At 39.6% G+C, this 22,839-nt stretch overlaps 1 protein-coding gene across 1 annotated transcript in view; it reads left to right on the top strand.

Annotated features, from left to right (window-relative positions):
* Positions 1-22,839, top strand: part of LOC111867779 — a 220,258-nt gene that overhangs the window by 191,478 nt on the left and 5,941 nt on the right. The window contains exons 3-4 of the mRNA XM_023857925.2: positions 20,008-20,440; positions 22,385-22,507. Coding sequence (XP_023713693.1) covers positions 20,008-20,440; positions 22,385-22,507 — 556 coding nt within the window. The remainder of the gene's footprint in view (positions 1-20,007; positions 20,441-22,384; positions 22,508-22,839) is intronic.

The raw sequence follows: 22,839 nt of genomic DNA, 5'->3' as shown, positions 1-22,839 counted from the left end.
CAGTAGTCAACGGAGTCGCATACGTCATTTATAAACGCGGTGGAAAGAAAAGGCCCCAGAACAGAGCCTTGCGGCACACCGGACGTTACGTGAAAAGGCAGGGCGAGAGTGCCAGAAACGCGAACCCGAGATTGTCTGTTGGCTAAGTAACTGCGAAACCAGCTAACATAAGCATCAGAGAATCCGAAGGACCTTAATTTATGCAGGAGCATATTATGAGGGACGAGGTCAAAGGCTATAATAATAATAATAATAATAATAATAATAATAATAATGAAATCTGTATGCCTAGAAGTCTCTACAGTATGGAAGTAGACTTTATGAGCTCTGTTCGGAATGCCTTCCTATTATAGTTTGATATGATTATTAGCTATTCCTGGTTTTTAACTAATTAATATCATAAATATGTTTATAATCTTCCGTTATCTTTTCTGCGAGAGCGTTGAGAAAAAGATAGTCAGTCATCACCATTTCATTAATTTGGTCTTCCGTAACTGTCAACTTTTTTAACAATATAAAAGGATTATTACTGCCATAGAACTTAGTAAAATTTGTACTTTTCATTGCCCTAGTCACTTGCATTTTTACAATTCTACGGAACTTAGAATAAATTGTTATGTGGTTAACATTGTATCTTCCATGACTTATAATCTTCTGCAGCTTAAATAATTGAAATATCTTACTGGAAAGTGTGAATTCTGGAAAAACACCAGAAAAATGAAATAAATGAAACCAGCCCCAGAATATGAGCATGCGCGTATGCTACCTAGACTGTCATGAAGCTGGGCTGTGCTGCTACCTAGTGATACATATGGAAAACCTCTTACGTCCATTACAGCTGTTTTGCTTCCATCTGTAACCTACTTACTGACTCTCCTTCGTATACGGATATTTCGGAAGAACTTATCTCCTCCACCTTCAGGGTCGAAGAGTCAGCCACATATACACGGTGCCAAATCCCAGAAGACTGCTTTCTTCATAGTCACCGCCGTGAAGACCTCATATCTTACAAAACTGCTGTTATTATTTATTTGCAAATTGGCCAGTTAATTAGCAGATTTCGTGTCAACGTAAATTTGAAAGCTTATGAATAATAACGTTATAGCACAATTAGAAATTATAAAATTATTATAAACCACAGAATTTCAAATAAGTGACTATTATAATGTCGGGTTCGCATGTCAAGAAATTAGTTCTGGAGCCTATTTGCCTTCGTCTCCCACTCCATGCAATAAACTCATTCGTTGGCGGTTGGTAATCACGTAACGCAACCCAAAACAACCAAAACACCATATATAACATAAAATTAAAAAACAAAACACAACCGTAAGCACAGTGATTCCTTAAATAGATGGATGTTGCAAGGAGAAACGTAACCCACCAAACCACGTCACAAATCAGCAAAACAAGTGATTGATCTCTGTCAACAACAGGGTCACCTATCAACATTTGAAACGGAAACAGGACCACAAAACTAACAAATAGCTTTTATAGGCTTGGGGTTTCTCAGTATCTCTATGTCAGTTTGCTTTATTTAATATGGTTATATTGCTGTATTCTTTAAATTGAGTTACATTGTTCTCAAAAACTTTCTATGCGCATTTTGAAATTGGTAATACAGCTAGTTCCAGTTTATTGTGTCATGGTAAACGCTTTTGAACAGAGACTTCACTTCACATGGATTACTTACTTACTTACTCATGGAGCTGAGCCCTTCTGGAGGAGCCGACAATTCTGCAGCTACTCAAGAATTTCCCACAATTTTTTGGAATCCGAAGGTTCATTACCGTGTTCACAAGAGCCCTCCACTGGTCCCTATCCTGAGCCAGACCAATCCAATCTATACCATCCCATCCTATCTCTCTAAGATCCATTTTAATATTGTCCACCCACCTTCGCCTTGGTCTTCCGAATGGTCTCTTTCCTTCTGGCTTTCCCACCAATATCCTATATGTATTTCTGTTCTCCCCCTATTCGTGCTACATGCCCTGCCCACCTCATCCTCCTTGACTTGATCATTCTCATTATACTTGGAGAAGAGTACAAGTTATGAAGCTCCTCATTATGTAGTTTTCTCCAACCTCCTGTCAGTTCATCTCTCTTTGGCCCAAATACTCTCCTCAATACCCTGTTCTCAAACATCCTCAGTCTATGTTCCTCTCTTAACCTTAAAAGAGCCCACCGCTTCCTCTATGTGACCCATATTAAGCCAGCCCACACCCTCACACAATGTTTAACTTACATGTTATTGTTATCCTTCTGTCTATGTTTAGGTCTTCTACGTATTCTCTTTGCCTCCAGGTCTTCGAACAAATTTTGTTCTCATCTCTTACATGCGTGCTACATTCCCCACGCACATCATCCACATTCGTCTCACCATCGTATTGCTATCTGGAGAAGAGTTAAAATTATGAAGCTTCTCTTTATTAAAATTTATCCAGCCTCCTCTTAGTTTCCGAAAACACACTTTCTAAAATTGTAGTCTTAAGATAGATTTGCATGACAATAAGAGAAAAAGAAAGTTTTGTGTGACAATGCAGTTCTTAATGACATGACTTCCTAGCGCCCTAAATCCTCTTAATCACAAAAGGAACATCGTCAACGAAGTAGGCTGAGCGTGCAGAAAGGTTGAGGTACCACATACGAGTATTGTCGCTCGACACGTTCGAAACGTCCCTTGGTCCCGTACACATCAGTCAGTTGGCAAGTCCGTACGTATGCTTGCCTAGCAAGAAAAGGGTGCAGCTTCATGTAATTGTAGTAACAAGCAGGGCTCCATTTTTATGAGGAATTTAATATGAATTGAGCAGATAACCCTACCAATATAACATACAGAACTGAACAATTTAATCGTGAAAGGAATTTGAAGTCAGTAATTTCTTGAAGAATGTATTAATATCCCCAGACGTGTCTAGGCTTACGTTTTCCTTATATCATATGCGATACTTTTACATTCTTAGAGAAATTTGTTTTATTATATATATTAAATCCCAAGAAACATGGAATTCATTGAAGTAATATTTAATAATTTAGTTCCTGTCTCACAGAAAATGTATTATCCACACTACGAAGCCAGGACGGTTAATGCTGCTTATAGAAGTAATCCCTGCTTCTTCTGTGAATTATTTGAGAGCCATAAATGCACTGTGGACAAAATGCAGAATTAATACTAAGTACAATGATACACATAGTGACGCTGTGTTTTAAAGGGTTGACTTTGTCTTCGGGGTTTTCTTTGTATACATTCATTATAATTACATTTTTTTATTGCTGAATTGTTATTGCCGCTTGGGAATAAGCCAGAAACTTCGCGAGTTCCATGAAAATTTTTATTTCTACGCCGTATCACTCTCTGAGACCGGTCACGGTAGCCGAGCGGTCTAAGGCATGCACTGTTTTCGCTCACTCGGAATCCGGGGTCGTGGGTTCGAATCCCACTCAGGACATGGATGTTTGTGTGCGTTTTTCTGTGTTTGTCTACAGGTAGAGGCCTTGCGACGAGCTGATCACTCGCTCAAGGAGTCCTACCTATGTGTAAGATCTAGAAAAACCGAAGTGAACGGAGAAGTTCATGGAGGTAGGCCTAGGTCCACTGGGGCTGTAGTGCCAAGGGGGAAAAAATAAGATAATATAGGAGACGAAGTAAAGAAACAAAATTAGCTTAATGATGATTACAGCACAAATAAGGCACAGTTGCAGGAAACAGAACCTTAGGCTTATCGTTACTGGAAAGTGGTAGTATTTTTATTACACACTAAGAAATAAGACATCAGACACTCTTATTCTACAACTTTATTTTCTGCAGATTCAGTATTAACAAATATCGTATATTGGAATTGTTTCCAGGTTAGGCTTAAATCTGGTAATACCTTCATCATTTGACAGACATTGGCAGCAGAGCCTACGAGCACATACATTTTCAAAAGGAGTTACCGACACATGCCGTCCTTTCACAGATTTTTATCATCACAGCGTGTAGTTATTTATTTATTTATTTAGAGAGGGTGAGTTTCCCCATGCACCGCGACCAGTTTGATCTATTGTGCTTCCCTCTATGATTTCTACCAGCCTCTATATCCTACCGGTATTGGTGCTTATCATCAGTCCCGCCGACCAAGCGAGTTCGGCCACTTCCTTAGCGGTGTCTATAATGCTTTCCCCATCTATCAGAGGCCTTAGAGACTATTGTTGGGCGGGAAACGTCCTGGAATTTGGCTCAGTGATCCCCTTTGGGGATATGAGGTTCTTTTACGTGCCGTAAAGTTACGACACGGGACACACAGCTTAAAGTCCCTCCCGGAGGACTTGTTCCCTGAATTTTTCCGCCCTTAAAAATTCGACGACCTCCGCCGGGTATTTGAACCCGCGTACTACGAGTCATGAGGTGGGAACGTTACCTCTAGACTACGGAGGCCGCAATCACAGCGTGTAACTTGTTATTCATTCTTAGAAGACTGTTTCCATGTTACTTTCATCACGGCACCAACAATGAAGATTCTTAGAACCCTGAGTACGAGCATTATAGTAGCATAACTGTAAAAATGACTGTGAGTTACATTAATTCTTGACGTTAAAATTTAAAGGTGTTTAACTGTTGATGGTCATTCAACACTTTGCTGTTTACACAGAGAAGACGAATGCACCATATATTTCGATATCGTCATGAACACCTCCTGCATTCATCCAGCGTGAAGCTGATTAACAGAAACAGTGATAGACCAAAGAGAAACGAAGTGTCAGGAGGTTGGAGAAAACTGCATAATGAGGAGCTTCATAAGCTGCACTCTTCTCCAAGTATAATTAGAATGATCAAGTCGATGAGGATAAGATTGGCAGGGCATGTAGTACAAATGAGGAGAAGAATGCCTATAGGATATTTGTGAGAAAACAAGAAGGAAAGAGTCAGCTAGGAAGACCAAAACGTAGGTGGGTGTGCAGTATTAAAATGGATCTTAAATACGATAAGGTTGTATGAACTGTGTTTATGTGGCTCAGGATAGAGACTAGTGGAGGGCTTTTGTGAACATGTTAATGAACCTTCGGGTTCCATAAAATGCTGTGAAATTCTTGAGTAGCTGCACAACTCGCGGCCTCTCAAGAAGGGCTCAGCTCCGTGAAGTTGTACATAGCTGCAGACGCATAGATTCACGTCTGTGTTGCAGACAAACGGTCGGAAAGAACTCTTTGACCACATCTTTGTTTTTGTTTCTACGAACTCTCTCTTTCTCCCTTAATAATTCCATCTTCCTCTGCTTTACACACATTCTTATACGTGCAGACAGTTTATAATGGGTAGAGTGCTTTTTTTTTTAACCTCGTGTGAATGTAAATAGCAGTGAATTCTCAGAATCGTGTTCTACCAGGTTTACGGACATTACTGCTCCTCTCTACCAGTATTACAACCAGCAGCGTCGATTAGGAAGAAAAATGACGACTGGTTCGAAGTAAGTAATTCGTGTTAATCTCTTCGCTCACTCGCTCCATTTCTCATTCGTCCATCAAGGGTCATCACAAGTACATTTTTCTTCCTCTGCAGAATAGTTCCTAACCATTAGACCAATCAGACTGGCGTAGCGGTAAAACTGTAGGATTCTACTGTGGAGGAACTCTAATGGAAAATCGGCCCGGGACACTGGATATTATGATTGAGTTTCAGAAGTTTTCCTCTGTCCCTCCATAAAATGGTAGAAATATTATCTAATAGACCACGACCGCTTCCTTCCAAATATTTTTCGATTAATCAGACGTCCTAACATTCGATACTGCATTTCAAACACTGCAGAGGCGCAAAATCTACAGGACACCACAAAGAATCATCACATTTATACTTTAAACAATCTTCCGTTTGCTTCAGCTCTGATGTTGTGTAGTGGTAAGGAAAGTTACAGCGAAGATGGAAATATGTGTCAGAATGTCGGGCTTAATTATTTAAATCTAATTAAAAATATTCTGCCCATCACACTGGCTGCGCAGTCTAAGGCATGAAGTAAATGTCTTCGCCATCTCAAACTTTGGGATATTGAAGAAAGTCGTCTTCTGGGTTTTGGCGCCGTGTATTCTTCCTTTGGGCCGACGTTTCGGAGGAACGGTAGCCAAAAGGAAGAATACACGGCGCCAAAACCCAGAAGACGACTTTCTTCACAGTCATCGCCGTGAAAACCTCAAAACTTACATGGGATATTGAGTTCGAATCCCACTCATGTAATGGATATCTCCGTTTATTGTATTGTCCTCTGTATGTAGTGGCCTTGCGACGGATTGATCCCCAGTCCAAGGAAACCAACCGACTGAAGTGAAACTGCTTTTCACAGATGCCCTATACTCCAGAGGGACCAACAGGAATTAAATAATAATAATAAAATAAAAAATATCCTTTTTTTCAATGGACAAGGTTGCTTTTTTTGCTATCTCACTGTAGGGTGGTAGTTAAAACTTTGAATCAAATATAACATTAATATTGAGAAATCAAAGTATACTCGTGTAATTAATAAAAAGAAAAAGCTGAGAATGAGAATTCGTTATGCATCCAAAACTTTTACTGCTACACTTTCATATTTCTTTAAAAGCCCAGGCAGAAATATACTATTACAATATCTGTAGTTGTTTGTTTGGAAGGCGACAGGCGAATATGAACTACAGAAGTAGAAAAAATAATTGCATTTTTATATATATTAAGATGGATTTAATGGCCGCGCCGTAGCTCAAGCGGTTAGTCGCTGGCTTCCCACCACGGCGGCCCGGGTTCGATCCCGGGTCTGGTCAAGTGAGATTTGTGTGGACAAAGTGGCGCTGGGGTAGGATTTCTCCGAGTACTTCGGTTTCCACTGCCAATCTTCATTCCACCAAATGCTCCACAATCACCCTCACCTATCATCTGGGGCTGGTACAATAGGCCAGAAGTGGCCGCAGTACAAGGGACTTAGTCCCAGCTCACTAGCAATAAAGAAAAAATATGGATTTATCTTCACTTGTCTTCTATCTAACGAAATGAATTAAAAGAGACTATTGTGCGCTTGCGTTTCACGGATGCCATATGCTCCAAGTGGTAGCAACAGCAATATACGAAGAAGAAGAAGAAGAAGAAGAAAGATTTTACACTGCAACCGACGTGCAATAATGTGTTTGATAGACTCACTCTCTTGCAATGATTAGGAAAATAATATAATTGCCTCGTCGACTATTATAAACCCCAAACACCCCCAGCAAAAGACAAAAGTAGAAAGTGTTATTTTGGTATGGAACATGAATTAAGTTCAGAGTTAAGAATTATTTAAGACTTTTTAGACAAACCACAAAACTGTGTGNAATACTAATTGTTAAAATATTAAGTAATTAAAATTAAACGTATATAAGCGTGTTCTTATGTTTTATCTGGATGTAGCAGTTGTGTGAAATTGCGTCCCTTGTACTGATGTACTTCCCAGTTCTTCCAGGTCTTGTGTTTATGTGGTTATGTCTCTTGTTGGCTTGCAGGCATGTGACTGCGTTTCCTCCTTCTTTGTGTTCCTTGTATTTTGGAGAAATGTTCTGTGCCATATATGGTTGTTGTGAAACTGATTTTGGAATGGGCGTCCGTACTTCCTACTCCGGTGACGGGATAAAAAATAAATTTCTCATATACTATATAATGCTAAAATATATTTCGACGAGGGCACATTTCCTAAAGAATCAGAGGTCATCTTAATAGATATTATCGCCCTAAAATAAATATGCTTACCGTTTCAAGCAAAGAAATACGACTTAAGGGAAATGACCTGTGATCACTGCTTGGTGTACGATGTATTTTGTCCTTGGAGCCTGATTTCGACTAATAAGTCTGTTCCTTCAGCCAAGTGCCGAATGCCGATACTCACGCATGGAGCTGAGCCGTCAATTCTGCAGCTACTCAAAAATTTCTCAGCATTTTACGGAACCCGAAGGTTCATTACCTTGTTCACAAGAACCCTCCACTGGTCCCTATCCTGAGCCAGATCAATCCAATCCAATCGATACGATCCCATCCTATTTCTCTAATATCCATTTTAATATTTTCCACCCCCCTATGCCTTGGTCTTCCCAGTGGTCTCTTTCCTTCTGGCTTTCCCACCAATATCCTATACTCATTCTTCTTCTCCCCTATTCGTGCTATATGCCCTGACCACCTCATTCCCCCTTGACTTGATAACTGCCGATAAACGATGCTAATATATTTACTTATTTCGGGCACCGACATGTAACATTTGGTAGGTCCATACAGATATCTGTTTTTATTTTTACACATGATATGTTTATCGACAATATCTTCATCTCTAGCAATATAGCGCCGAGCGGTAGGATAGTTAATTAATTGGATATGATGGGAAATGAAGTGATGATGGCCTAATCTGAGGTATCATCCCGGAATTTATGAGGAAAGACTGAGGGACCCCACCCGGAAATTTCGGACAGAATACTCAGTCTCTTGTCCTTGATTCGAAATCGCGACCTTCCGGATACAAAGCCAGAGTTCTGACTACTAAACCGCTACTTTCGATCTGGTAATATCAGATGGTCTAACAGTAACTACAGCGATATGATACAACAAAAGCACAACAGAATGGCTTGGCTAGACTAAAAGTTCCCGTCAGTGTAAAATACAGGTACTGTTTAGTGCGAGTCTTTAGCGGCGCGTTTCCGCCTACTTGAGAGCAGTTCTGAATACGAATTAATCTTTTCTCCTTGTATCTCCGTACGATACCAGTGTACTGTAGCACAAACAGGTCTCCAGTTGACTTTACGATTCATAGAAATGAAAACTTGTTCCGCTAAACAACTTGCAATATGTGTTTCTACAGTAGTAACTGCTGCAGACGGTAAACTAATATCACATTCACACAATGAGACCAATTCACCACAAAACAAAGAAAAGCAAATTGCTACAGTTTGGTAACTAGTAGAATATCACGACATCTCAATGGAACAGCTGATACTTTGAGCACGGATCTCTAAGTAACAGATTAGTATCAAGTTACTAAAGCGATGGGCTGGGAGTATTTCTCTTCCCCACCAAAGCCAGAATGTCTCTAAGGCACAGTCTACCGTGGGTCCCACGCGAGTCAGAGTTGAGCCCAGCAACTCCTCTAGACTTGCCATCGAGGTCTGCGGATGTGGGAAATAATCTTTGTGAGTAAAATATTTTTGAGTTCTGCAGGAAATAGAATCCAGCGCTATATCATGAATAGATCTACGTTTGTTCCTCTAACCTCTTTTGTTTTTATGGATTCATTCATTCCTATTCCATTAGAAGCTATAATGAGGCGGGGGACTGTAGTTCCAAGTATGACAGGAAAGACGACACCTAATTGTCATATGAAAATAACAGCTGAACTACTGGAGGGAGTACAATACGTTGCAGCGAGAAGCATATCAGCTCGAGGAAGATGCAGTGTGTTTATACACGGGGCTTCTATCCGCGTCCTCTGTATAGAAAAGCAGTGCTCCAAAATTAAAAGCAAGGAAAACTAAGCATATGTTCATATCTCGTCATCAGACGCAATAGGCCCTACATGAGTAAAATTAGCTAACATATTCTGGAGAAATGAGGAAAACTTCAAGTATTTCGGAATGACAGTAACAAATGAAAATTACGTCCAGGAAATATTCAAGAGCAGTGTCAATTCAGGGAGTGTTTGCTATCCATCAGTTCTGAATCCTCTGTATTACCGTACGCTACCTAAAATTGTATGACTGCATGAAAGAAATTATAATATTGGCGCTTGGAATGTGTATATGGATGTCTCGTCCCAAGGGAAAGGAGACAGAAAGCAGTGCTGAGGAGAATACTTGGACACGAGAGAGAGGAAATAATAAAGGATTGATTGAATAATGCAGCGGGTATCTGCATAATGTTTATAATATATTTTTCCGTGAGTTATTTAACGATGCTTTAAGACTAAGGTGTCGGAATTTGTACTGTCAATAGAGAGATGAAATTAACAGTGGGTGCGATGGATATGGCATGTAGCATGCTTGGGTAATATGGTAAATGCATATATTTCGATCGGGTAATTTGAACTTGGGAGACATAGGCATAGATGAAAGGATAGTATTAAAATAATATGCCCTCGAAGAAGTAGGTTTAAGGGGGCTGTCTGGATGTAACTGGTTCAGGATAGGGTTCACTGATATGCTCTCGTGAAGACGGCAATGATACATTGGTTTCAGCAAAAAGCTGACCAGTTCATGGAATCAGCCACAGTTTGGAAGAAAGTGTTGCTGTTAGTTGTAGTAGACCTTCTGTGTTTACATATTTTACACGTCTGAGTGGAATTCTTTCGCCGGGTAACTCAGTGGCCTGTAGTCCGCAAGCGAACTATCCCGACCGAACAACGCCGCTTGTCGGCGAAGTTAGTGTAAACTTTTGCGGATAGAGGGTGTAAGGCGGACAGCGCAACGGATTCCCACGGCTGTTAATCTCAGTTTTCTAGACCGGAGCCGCCCGGTACTTCGCGTCTATCCCGTTATCTATTTGGGATACCATGTGTTACAACAGCACTGCAAATTCTTTACAGATTGGGACACAATTCACTTCTAAATAACTGAGAGTTTTTTATTTCGATAACATTCCTACTAATGCTAGTGTTTTACGATACTTCTCACTAACTTTATACTACCTTAAACGTATTTTCTGCCAATTTATAGATTTATTGATCTTTGTCAACTTTTCGGATTGGTAGAGAACCAATTGCAGCTCCAATTATTATTTTTCTAGAAAATATTTTATAATTTTAGTTTCTGAAAGTTTATAAGGAACATACGTCCAACTGAACTAAGTAACTAACTAACTGTATGGAGCCGAGTGAAGGTTCATTAAGTTGTTCAGAAGAGTACGGCACTAGTCCCTATCCTGACCAGTAGAATCCAGTCCATACTATCATCCTGTTTCTGTAAGATTCATTTTAATATTATCTTCTCGCCTACGTCTAAATCTTCCTAGAGGTCTCTTTCCTTCTGGCTTTCCCACCTGAACCATGAATGCATTGTTATTACCTCCACGCGTGATATATGCCCTGCCCATCTCATCCTGGTGTCACTGAATATTTCATAAAATCCAAAATTCTAAAATCGTGAATATCTAAGAATTTTACACCCATGCCAGTACCATTAACCATTTACGTTCCATAGCATATCACATGGGAAGCTACTATGCATATGCCTTACCTGGTCATGAATGCGTTTGAGTCAGAACAGTTACATTTCTTCACATTTATAGAAATTTTCAGCGACAAGAACAAGAGTTCACGTGACCAGACCTAAGAGTTAGTAGTGGGGTTTCCTTCCTTGCGGATGGAATTTTTGTACTACCCTAAGTCGATCACTGGAGACCTTCATTTGTTCAAATATGTCACACGGTGAGGTGATTTGTTTATTAGAAAGGACTATGATAGAGATTTCCCATTCTTGACTCTCTTAATATCTCTGTCATTTTGTGTTATTTTCGACCTGCAGTTCCAACCTGAGGTTTTCTTCATTTCCCGAGCTCTGCCGAGGCGAATTATGGGACAGAACCTACAAGAAGGCCTCTAGTGTCTCCTTACATGCTCTCTCTTACTCATAATTGATGTCCCACTATTAGCCTATGCACTTGAAAGATTCCCAAATTATCTATGAGTAAGAATCAAACACAGCTATTTGTTTTGGAGCTAAAGTAAACTGAATTTGAAGAGCTAGTGTTTCGAAGTCATCTCCTGCGTATATAGCACACATCATAACGCTACTGACGTCCGTATCATTTTCTCGTATTGCAGAGTAATGCCATTTATTTAACAGTGCAATTAAAAAACCACAAACAGTTGAAGTCTAGTGACCGCTAATGCAGCGGTAAAAGATGATTCTACCGTTACAGCATTACATGTAAAGAAGTAATGAATTCCTTGGTTAGTTTTACGTTAGGAACTGGTCATAACAGACATTTAAAAGCACAATTAACGGCTAAATCGTACGTATCACTGGGAAAAACTATTTGTCACGTTTATGCTTTCGAACTAAGTTTATGTCAACATTCTAACAACAATTCTGAGAAGAAGAAGAACATCTAGATTCTAAATGTCACCACACCAAAAAAAATGTATTTATATAATCAACTTCGAAAAATTATCATGCATTATTTTATATGAAGAAGGGGAAAAGTGTGAAGGAAGAGACGTGATTATTAAAGTATCGTAATAAATAATACGATTTCTCAGCCAAGAAACCCCGGATATAAGATCTGAACATCCGGTCATGGGTTACTAATTGTTTGTTTAGTAGTAACTCGTTTAACGATATCGTATTCCTTCAAGATTATTTAGCGCCTTATAAGTGAACATGATTACAAATTCAACAATGGGAAAATGCAGAAAATTGGGCAAATTGTAGTTGATATACTAGTACTGCAGTTCAGTGGTGTATGTATGTTAACCGTGTATTTGCCTGATGATGGCTACTAATAGCCGAAACATGTAGCAGAGCTGAAACTAGGCACTGATCTTGATATTTTTTGTGTTGTGACGGTTGTAATAAAGAGGCTGTATATTGTAACACAACAGGATACATGAAATGAAAATTGTAGTTGATATATTGTCATTAGATAAATTAATTAATTAACGGATCGACGCTTGAAATGATTTCTCGTTAAAAAGAGAACACTGAAAATTATATTATACATAATAATAAATCTTCCATCTGTATAAATAAGAAATTACGATATTTATATGAACGTAAACGAAATGATCCAAGCCGCCTCAAGGACAGTGGTTACTATACGACCGCCTGTTTCGAGATCAAAATTCTGTGTTCTTTCCGGAACAAAGAGCGATTATTTCGATAAACTGCATTATCCTAGTGTCCTTCGTAAAGTAGAAGTAGTATGTTCTCTGTGGAGCTGGGACTTATTTATAAACATTATTTTGATAAATTTACCGCTTTAAAAGTTAGTATAGATAAATTCATATTTATTATAATAATTTTCGATCATTCTTGAGCTTCAAATTTAGTAAATTCCTTCCAGTGACAACAATTTAAGTTAAAATCTGAAATTTGTATCCTCCTCTTATTGGAAGAGCCCGTAAGGACCAAAGAAATCCAACATAATTATTTCTAATTTTCTTTTTTCATTCCGAAAAGGGTGTATATTTTTAATGGTGAAAGCTAATCAAATTGAACTGCTGATTATAATATAGAATATTATATATCTCTTTTTATGAATAGCATCTTCCAAAATATTTACATTTAGCTACTGGAAAAGAAACACTAGTAAACCTATCTGAAAACACACTGTTTATACAGTTCAAAACATGCCTACTGACTGCCCGACTGCCAATGCCGTAAGATACCTACGAGTATTTTCAACGCCGGTAAGCGATACCTATGTGCTATAGTGGTCAGAGTTCCTGGCTACACATCTAGAGGTCCCGAGTTCGATTCCAGGCGCTACCAGATTTTCTGAGAAGTAGTGGGTCTGGAACGGGGTCCACTCAGCTTCGTGAGGATAATTGAGGAGCTACTTGAATGGAATAGTAGCGGCTCCGGTCTAGAAAACCGAAATTATTGGCCATGTGAATCCGTTGAGCTGACCCTCTATCCGCTGAAGTTGCCACTAACTTCGCCGACAAGCAGCGGTCGCTCGCTCGGTCGGTATAGTTCGCATGCGGACTACAGCCACGGATTTTGTTTTTTGTTTGTATAAGCGATGTTCCTCCTAAGCAGCACGCACGTCTGCGCAGTCGCAGTCCCGCACACGTGTCTCAGTCTCCCGTTCACTTTTATTGTTTTAGAACATAATGAGTTTTATTTAATAAAAATAAAATTGTAAAAGTAAACTATTATTTTTTTTGTTACTTTTGTCGGCTTATACATTTTATGTCATTTTATTACAATAATCCTTAGAATAGGATTCATAGATTTTAAGTAAAAAAATATGATTTGAGATCTATTATTTACTCGTAGTTCCGAGGTTTAAGATGCCATATGTTTTATTATAGTGTTTGCAGTCAACAACTGGTTTAGAACGGAATTGCGGAAGAGATAATAAGAGGGAGTGAATGGCACAGGCTGTTCGTACTCGTGTTCCATTAGGAACTTTTTATTTTTGAGTAATGAGGCTTAAGCTGCGAAACAGGGCTACTCCTTAAAGAAGAAACCGAGTGCAACTCATCATCTCACTCCTGTATGTCGTTGCGGTGGGGACACATAATAAATTTAGCAAATAAATCCCTTGAAATAGTAATCATTAGAGAGAAAATGAGTACTTTGTCCTGTGCTGAATATGTGTATAAAAAGCGAGAAGTTTGTGTGATGGATCGCTTAGCTTGTAACGAATTGCACAATTTAATACATACTGCATCTCTGCCTTCATTATTCAAACAGGTTAAGAAAATAAAAGATAATGCGCGAGGCGTTATTGTTGCTACTACGGAGGTTTAGAAATTAATTAAAATCGCATTTATCTTGAAAACAACTCAGTTTGAAATGCTCCTGTCTCTTTAATATCAGTAACTTGGACTCGGAACAGTTCTTTGTGTTATGAACGGTTAATGGCATTATCTCCAGAATCCACTTAGGCTTCCGGCAAAACCTCAATTGGCCGTATTTCATCATCTTAAAGATTTTGGGCCCACACATAACGTGGCGGTGCCAATTCAGTGATTAATTAGGAATACAAATATATTAGAAAAAACACAACTTATGTGCTGTGAAAGAAGAGATTTCTTTTGCTGTTGCCTTGTCTGCTTTCTAAAATATTGTACCATATAAAAATAACACTCGCTACTACGCAACGACAGTGGAATAAGCAAACATACGATAGCCGCTACTGAGAAACAGCTTCATAAACAAACATGCTCTCACGGCACCAAGCAAAATACAACGAAGAGGAGTATTGTTTTCTACACGGTCCGTGCCAAGATGTACTCGGCAAGGCAGGTCAAGAATTTAATTGATTGAGTTGGTTTCAATCAGAAGAGCAGGTGTTTGGTGTGAGATGGCCGCCAGCCTGGGAGTGCAGTTCAGTACAGGGAAGTGAAGAGCTGATTGGTGATTTAGTAAGCAGTCAGAGGACTACATTTCAGTCGTGAGCTGCTGCTGTTAGAAGCTGGTAGCTGAGACACTGAGATATTTCAGGAAACCAGAGTAGGGGAACATTCGCCGTTGGAAGCCGTTACTAGACAACAACTAATGGAGACTGTAACAGATGGAGAACGTTTGTTTTCGTTACATCTGCCTACCAAATTTCATATTCCAAGTTCAATTTGAGGGGCACGCGGTAGCGCAGTTGGTTGAGGCACTACGATACAAACTGCAAGATCGCGGGTTCGAGTCCCGATGAGGTAATTGCATTTTTTCAATTCACCTAAACTTTCCAGACGCATTATGGGCCTGGGTTGACTCAGCCTCTAACAGAAATGAGTACCAGGAATCTTCCTGGGTGGTAAAGTGCGGCCGGAGCATAAGGTTGACAACCTTAACGCCGTCTGTGAATCGATTGTCTAGAAAATGTGGGAACCTCGAATTCTCAAAACCCCTATGGACCTTCACGGCCTCTTACATGGGCAGCTTTACCTTTTTTATAATGGGCTTTGCTCCAGTATATGAACGGATGTAAAGTTTAAAATTGAGAGGCAGCTTCTTCAGTACGACTCACGCGCTACTGCAGACGAAGATGAGTTCGAAAAGAACTCTTTCTGATCAACTTGATCCTGTATATCAGAAGGTGTCCAAATGTGATAATACATTCTTTATGGAGAATATGAAGGCAGAACTGGAAAAAGTTGTAATATATAAGCAGACACAGCTTATATGAAGATTCAAGCGATGATGACATGAGACTAATAGACTTTTAGTAAGTGGAAACATGATAATTAGTAGTAGGAGCTTCCTCATGAAGATATACACAAATAAGTTTGGATATCCCCGGATGAACAAACCAAAAACCAATTAACCTTGTATTAATTGAAACCCGACATGCTTAATATATATTTGATGTTAGATCTTGCAGAGGCGCTGATTGCATTTCGGATCATCATTTGGTCAAACTCAAATATTGATCATAATTAGCAAGAGCAAAGGGATAAACCGTTGTTAGGAATAAAAATTTCAGCGTAGATGGAATCAAGCATCGGATAATTAAAGATGAATGTAGAGAGATACTAGCAGAACAATTAGAGAACAATTTCGCCGAAAGTAGTAATGACACAGACGTAAAATGGTAGGATATCAAGCAGTGTCCACACAGTAGCTTAGGAAGAGTTTGGGACTACACAGCCAAAAATGTGAATGGGTCCAGAATAAATTGTCAAGAAGTTTTAGAACAGAATGGGGTATCAGACAAGGAGATTCTCCATTCCCTGTTGTTTAATACTGGTCAGATAATTGATAAGAAGTAGAGAAATTAACCCACGTTCCACAATTTTCAGCATTAACTAGACAGGGAATAATGGCTTCGACTCTGACGACCTGGGAAAGAGGGGTTTTAAGAAAAATTTACGGGTCAAAATGTGAAAGAGGAGTGTGGAGAATAAGAAGCTATCAGGAACTACAAAATGCACGTAAGTTACCGGATACTGTGAATGAAATCAAAATGGCTGGGTAATGTTTCAAGAAAATCTGTCAAAACGGCCAGCTCACTCATAGAGTTCCCAAGAAGCGGCCGTGACGTGTGGTCAGAAACATTCGCTACAGCAAATCTTGCGGCCATGGGCGGTATTAAAGTAAAGATGTCCCTGTGCTTAACTAATTAAGTACTAAGCCATGAAGGCGTATGGAGGAGTGGATATATAGCTCCAAATTTCCTTGACCTCGGCATTAATTGGAGGTGAATTGTCAGATTGACTCCCTGGCCACTTTAACCCCGGGGAGAAAGCTCCCAGTAACGATTGGATAGGAGGTTGGTTGGACCCCAGAGGCGGTCTGGGAGAAGATAAAATGCTTGACTCTGCCGGGACTCGAACTCCGACACCTATGTCGTCCTACCCGTAGCTAGTCCTATACCGAATGCACTCTCTCGGCTCCTATTGGCGGTATTAACGAGGTGTATATCTGAAACTCTCAGAAACCGCCCCTTTTGTTTCCATACTGTCGACTGTCTAGCAGAAAGGGGTTATTGCATTAAGTGTTTCGGCTCTAATTCTTGGCATTAATTTCTGGTATTCAGATATGAATTTCAGTTGTGTGGAGATAGAATGAGTTGGAATGCTGGATTCACAGTCATGTTTCCTGCCACCAGAAGTATATATATTATCTACACAGCAGGAGTTACGGATGGCACGTGTTAGCCTAATGAGAGCGTTAACCTACTAATACATGTAAATTGTTTGTTTAAATCATGGCGCTTGCCGCACGCTTGAATGTTAAGTGATTAGCTGTTCCGTCTGCAGACTGAAGAATTAATTGTGTTGCATTGTAGGTGAAAAATGCTTGCTCTCTGCAAAGCACACTGCTTTAGTTCTACATGTTCCATTGTGAAAAACAGCAATTCTCTTAATGAAAGACAATAATTTTCCCGCTTGGCTATTGAAGACTAGTGAAAGGCATACTATACGTTAGAAATTATTGCAATTGGTATTCAGCAGGCATTTTGTTGTGTGAAGACTTGTAATGACGAGTCAAAAAGGCTAAGCCACTCCTAACATTTGTTTCAGGACCATTCAGTATCCTATGTAGTCTGAAACACTTAACGTTCATTAGTATTCAGACTGACAGCATCATCGCTTCTACAGATTAGAAAATATGTTTTATTTTCCTTGGCACTACAGTCCCAATGGGCCTAGGCCTACCTCCATGAACTTCTCCGTTCACTTCGGTTTTTCTAGATCTTACACTTTCGGTAGGACTCCTTGGGCGGGTGATCAGCTCGTCGCAAGGCCTCTACCTGTACACAAACACAGAAAAACACACACAAACATCCATGCCCTGAGTGGGATTCGAACCCACGATCCCGGTTTCCAAGCGAGCGAGGACAATACATGCCTTAGACCGCTCGGCTACCGTGACCGGCAGAAAATATATTTTATTGTATATCTTAAAATGATATTGGACTACTTTACCGAGCCTTAAATAACACAGGCTCTTCAGTAAAATTTGTAAGAATGATTTTACTCGGCTTTCATGTTTACTGTGATATTTTTGGATCTTGTTAGAACATTTCTAAATTTCCTGACGATATTTCACACAGATTTGATGGGTTTCTCGAATTCGGTCATTGTATAGCATTCCGAATGGAACATTACTGAGTGGGTCCCACCCCAACCTCAAAAAATTTCAGGTGACAAACAGAGCCTCTTTCCCAAACACTATGTTCTGTCCAGACTACTAAATAATGGGTAAATTCAGAAATCCCGTAATTCTAACTGGACAAAAACAAATGTTCTTAGATGGAAGTTTTTTCAAGGGGAAATGCATTGAAAACACTTCCTACCATGCAATATTTTAATTAACAGAAAAAAGAAAATTATAGCTTAAATATTGAATTGTCTCATTCTGATCCGCTGCACGAGTGCAGTCGTAACTAAAACCTACGACAATAATACGAAACATACATCTGTGAATAACACAACTAAAACTGAACATTAAATCAGCTTAATTAACAGTGTCTACTGCCGTATGAAAAGTGCCTCTGATGATGGTTTTAATTAAACCGAAACATGTAAGGCAAGAATAATAAAAGTGATGTGACCTCTTTTGCCGCACTGGACGGAAAATTCTATTAACTTTATAATTTAAAACAAAATTTATAATCAACCATTCGTTTCATGGAATATTTTTTAATGTGTGAATGTTACAAATTTCAAAACACATTTCCAATTTCAGAAAAATGAGACCATTTAATTACACTTCAGAAACTCTTCTTTGTTTCTTATTCTAATATTTTTGTTTTACTCAATGCCACTGCAATTAGGTCTGCTGTGGAGATAATGACTCTAGGGCTCTTCTTTTTTATACATTAAGGAAAGAGTAACCTTCCTGGCTCTGCAGCAACTCAGCGTTTCCTACTCATTTCAAACTCACAGTTTCAATATAATTACTTTTTCCATAAAGAAATAGACTTGCAGTAGATCTGTAAACCCTTCAAAATCGCAATTGTTATTGTATCTACCATCTACTTTAGCATTAAAAATCTCTGCATCATGAGCATACAATTTTTTATATTTTATATGGGTCTCAGGATATGTAGCCATTTTGCCTGTTATTTCTTCCAACATCATTAACTAAGTGATCTTTGTAGTGGAATGGCTTCTGTGAGGTTGGAACTGAACTTCAGGTACTAAAGATATTAGGCTTCAAAATTTTCGAATAATTGTACTGATGAGTAAATCTACTTTGGGTTATGCTACCCGCTCAATGTTGTTGATACTGTACATAGGACACTATCCCTCATACATATAAGTACAGAATCACATAACAATCCCATATACATAAACATTTATATCAATAATCTGTTTAACACAAACCGAAGAAATAGCACAGAAAATATCTTATTTGTGTAGGTTGCGTTCTTGTCGTAAATGAAGGAAATATGTAGAACTTGGTATTTCTATTTATCTATGTCTCTGCAGCCTCTTGTTGAACCTTTGCCGCTTTACTTGATCTCTTACTCAGTCGGCAGGACTCCTTGGACGGGGGACCAGCCCGCCGCAAGGCCGCTGCCTACACACAGAGCAACACAAAAACAATCAAATACACATACATCCATGTCTCAAATTGGATTCGAACTCACGATCCCAGCCTTCGAATAAGCGAAGACAGTACATGCGTTAGACGGCGAGGCCACTGTGATTATCAGAACTTTGTATATAAACCTAACTTAAAAACTTATTGTCTAAGCTCTGGGCTTTTAAATAATATGTGAGTTTATCTGAGAAGAATATAATTTGTGTGAATGAGATAATGTCTCTGACCATGTTCCTTTCATAATACAGACCCTGCCTGTGTCATGCGCAATAACCCAAACAAAGTTGAGAACCCTGGCATGATAATTACATCCAGTAGTTCAGAACCAATTTCCCTCTGTTGCAGGCTGCAAGTTTTGCGACGGGCAACGGGGACATCTGGCCGCTGGAGCGCCCTCAAGGAATGCCGGCGATACAGTCTCTGGAGGTGATGTGCGGCAAGGATCATATGGACGTTCACCTCTCTTTCACACATCCATTCGAAGGAATTGTTTCATCCAAAGGGCAGTATGCAGATCCGAGATGTGTCTACGTACCACCGTCAACTGGCAAAACATTCTTCTCTTTTCGCATCGCTTATGCACGTTGTGGCACGAAGCCCGACTTGCATGGCCAGTTCTACGAGAATACAGTAGTTGTACAGTACGACAAAGATCTGCTCGAAGTGTGGGACGAGGCAAAAAGGCTCAGATGTGAATGGTTCAATGACTACGAGAAAACAGCATCAAAACCACCCATGGTCATCGCAGACCTGGATGTCATTCAGCTAGATTTCCGAGGTATGAGACACGCAATTGTACTTACACTTTGTTATGGCTGTCGTATATTTCAAGCCGATTTATCAGTTCTGATCCTCCTTCAGAGCTCACATTAATTACTCTCTTGTTCTTTATGATTTAGTTGACGATTGTGTCAGTATTTAGGTTATGTAGAGTTAAATGGTAACGTGGCTAATACAGAATTGGCATTTAGAAGCGAACAGTCTTTACCTCATCGAGGTTCTATTCCGGAATTTCCATAGAGGGACTGAAGAAAATAAAGTTAAATTCCAGTCAGTATAGCCAAAGTCCCTGCCGAAACTTGAATGTGTGAATTTGAAGGCGCATCATTATCTTTGGCTGTATACTAGTACACACCAATAAATATCAAAATAATGAATACTTTTTATGAAACGCCTTTTATAATTACGTAAAATGGGACACTAGTCAGGCTGTAAATTTTTCTGACAATGGCTAGAATTGTAAAGAAAAACAACAAATATTTGACAAAAGAATCCTTAATAAAACCCCGTGTAAAAGAAGATTATAGAGCAACAGTGAAGATGAAACGACTTTAACAGACGAACATAAGACTCAGACAAACCTGTCAACGCCTGTTCAACGGTGGAAACACAACATCTAACATCTAACATCTAACATTGTGCGTAACTCACCATGGAGATGGGATGCTTGACTACTTTCGTCATAACGCGGGCATTCCTGCAGTAGGAGTGAAACGGTAAGCATGGCATTACACTGATTGCATGCAGGTGCCGGACCGCCTCTTAACAAATGACCTTCATAAGCCGAGTGTGACCAATCTGAAGCCTCCCGAAGATGGCCTCCTCAGTTCAGATGGAGCTGTGTGAGGAGCGCTACACATGCCTCGACGATTTCTCCAATCGTTGCTTGTTTCCAATTGTCTGGGTCCATTCTTCTTTGCCATTATTATTAAACGGTGACGCAAATAAAGGTAGAAACATTACTGCCCAAGGCTCAATGTGATGTTAAGTGTCTGAGCAGACCAGCGTCGACAGTCTCGTCTGATGACAAATCTCTGTGGCCAGGAATCCAACAGAATAAATCAGACTTCTTGATTATGGTGATACGTTTTTCTCAAAACCTCCCAAACGATGGGGCGGTCGAGTGTGTGGCCATGGATATTCTGCAAGTCACTGAGAGTGTCTGTGCAGAGGAAGGAAGTCCGTCGAGTTTGCTGTCAACTGGAGAGACGTGCTCAATATAGATGTTAAACCCCAGAAGTATACAAGGTGTCGAAGCTCCGGGGGCCGTAAGGGAAAAGTTTATGTTCAAGCATAAATGCACATCCCTTTGACCCCTGAAGAAACGACCTGCCAAAACATGCAAGGACATGAAGAATTGAAACAAGAAAAACTTCACCAGTCACACTGGACGGAATTGTTTTATCTTTTATAATAATCTGAAGATGTTTGGCAATGTATTTTAATGGTCGATTCGTTCTAATAAACTATAACAGCCAGAAAATTAAGGAACCCAACACTGGAGAAACACGAAAAAGACGCAAAACCTGCTCCAATAACTTGCAAAAATTTGCAGTTTTTAAGATAAAAATGAAATTATATCATTAAGATGTATCCGTAAAGGCAGGTTTTAAGGATATGCACAGGAGAGATAATTGGTAGGATTTTTTAGCTACAGTTTAGGAATGCCTTACACAGACAACTGTTCTAAAGACAAGTATTTATAAGAGCGGTAGTGGATCCTACTCGCTTGTATTAGTACATAAGAATCGTAGCTAACGAACTGAGGCTTGGGAAACTCTTGCATTCTGCCATCTTACTGTACCATCGTTATTTTAAATATATTTCGGTCAGCATGCCTCTGTTGCATAGCAACCATGCAATTCGAATTAGATAATGCGACATCCTTTCAATGTTGGAGCATGTCATCGTTCCTAATGAAGACAGTGCTTTTCTTTCACAGGTGACAATGTAGATTGCTGGATGGAGATCCAACATGGTAAAGGACCCTGGGCGCCACCAGTCAGTGGGATTGTACCTCTTGGCTCCATACTTACCCTCGTCGTGGCCATTAACGATTACCGCGGTAAGGGACCACAAACGTTTACATGCAACAAACGTAAGGCACAGTTCCACGACTAACAAGCTGTAACAGTCAGAGCGGTAAGATTTCAGTGCACCTAATTTCAGAAGAAGGTAGATGACCAAAAACTGTAGAACAACTAAAGCAAGTACTCGTGCACTCTCTTCATGCACGCGTTCACATTATGGTTTTCTGAGTTGTGTGAGTTGTGGCACTTTCTGGATTGCTTGGTAACTTCCAATATACTGGAGCTACTACTATCCCTGTCTTCTCAGAAAGTACATAAGCTATATTTCCTTCGAAATAATGGTAATCACTTACCGGAATGCACGGTG

Source organism: Cryptotermes secundus, unplaced genomic scaffold (genome assembly GCF_002891405.2).
Source record: "Cryptotermes secundus unplaced genomic scaffold, Csec_1.0 scaffold116, whole genome shotgun sequence".
NCBI classification, from domain to species: Eukaryota; Metazoa; Arthropoda; class Insecta; order Blattodea; family Kalotermitidae; genus Cryptotermes; species Cryptotermes secundus.
This window is presented reverse-complemented; position numbering and strand designations above follow the sequence as displayed.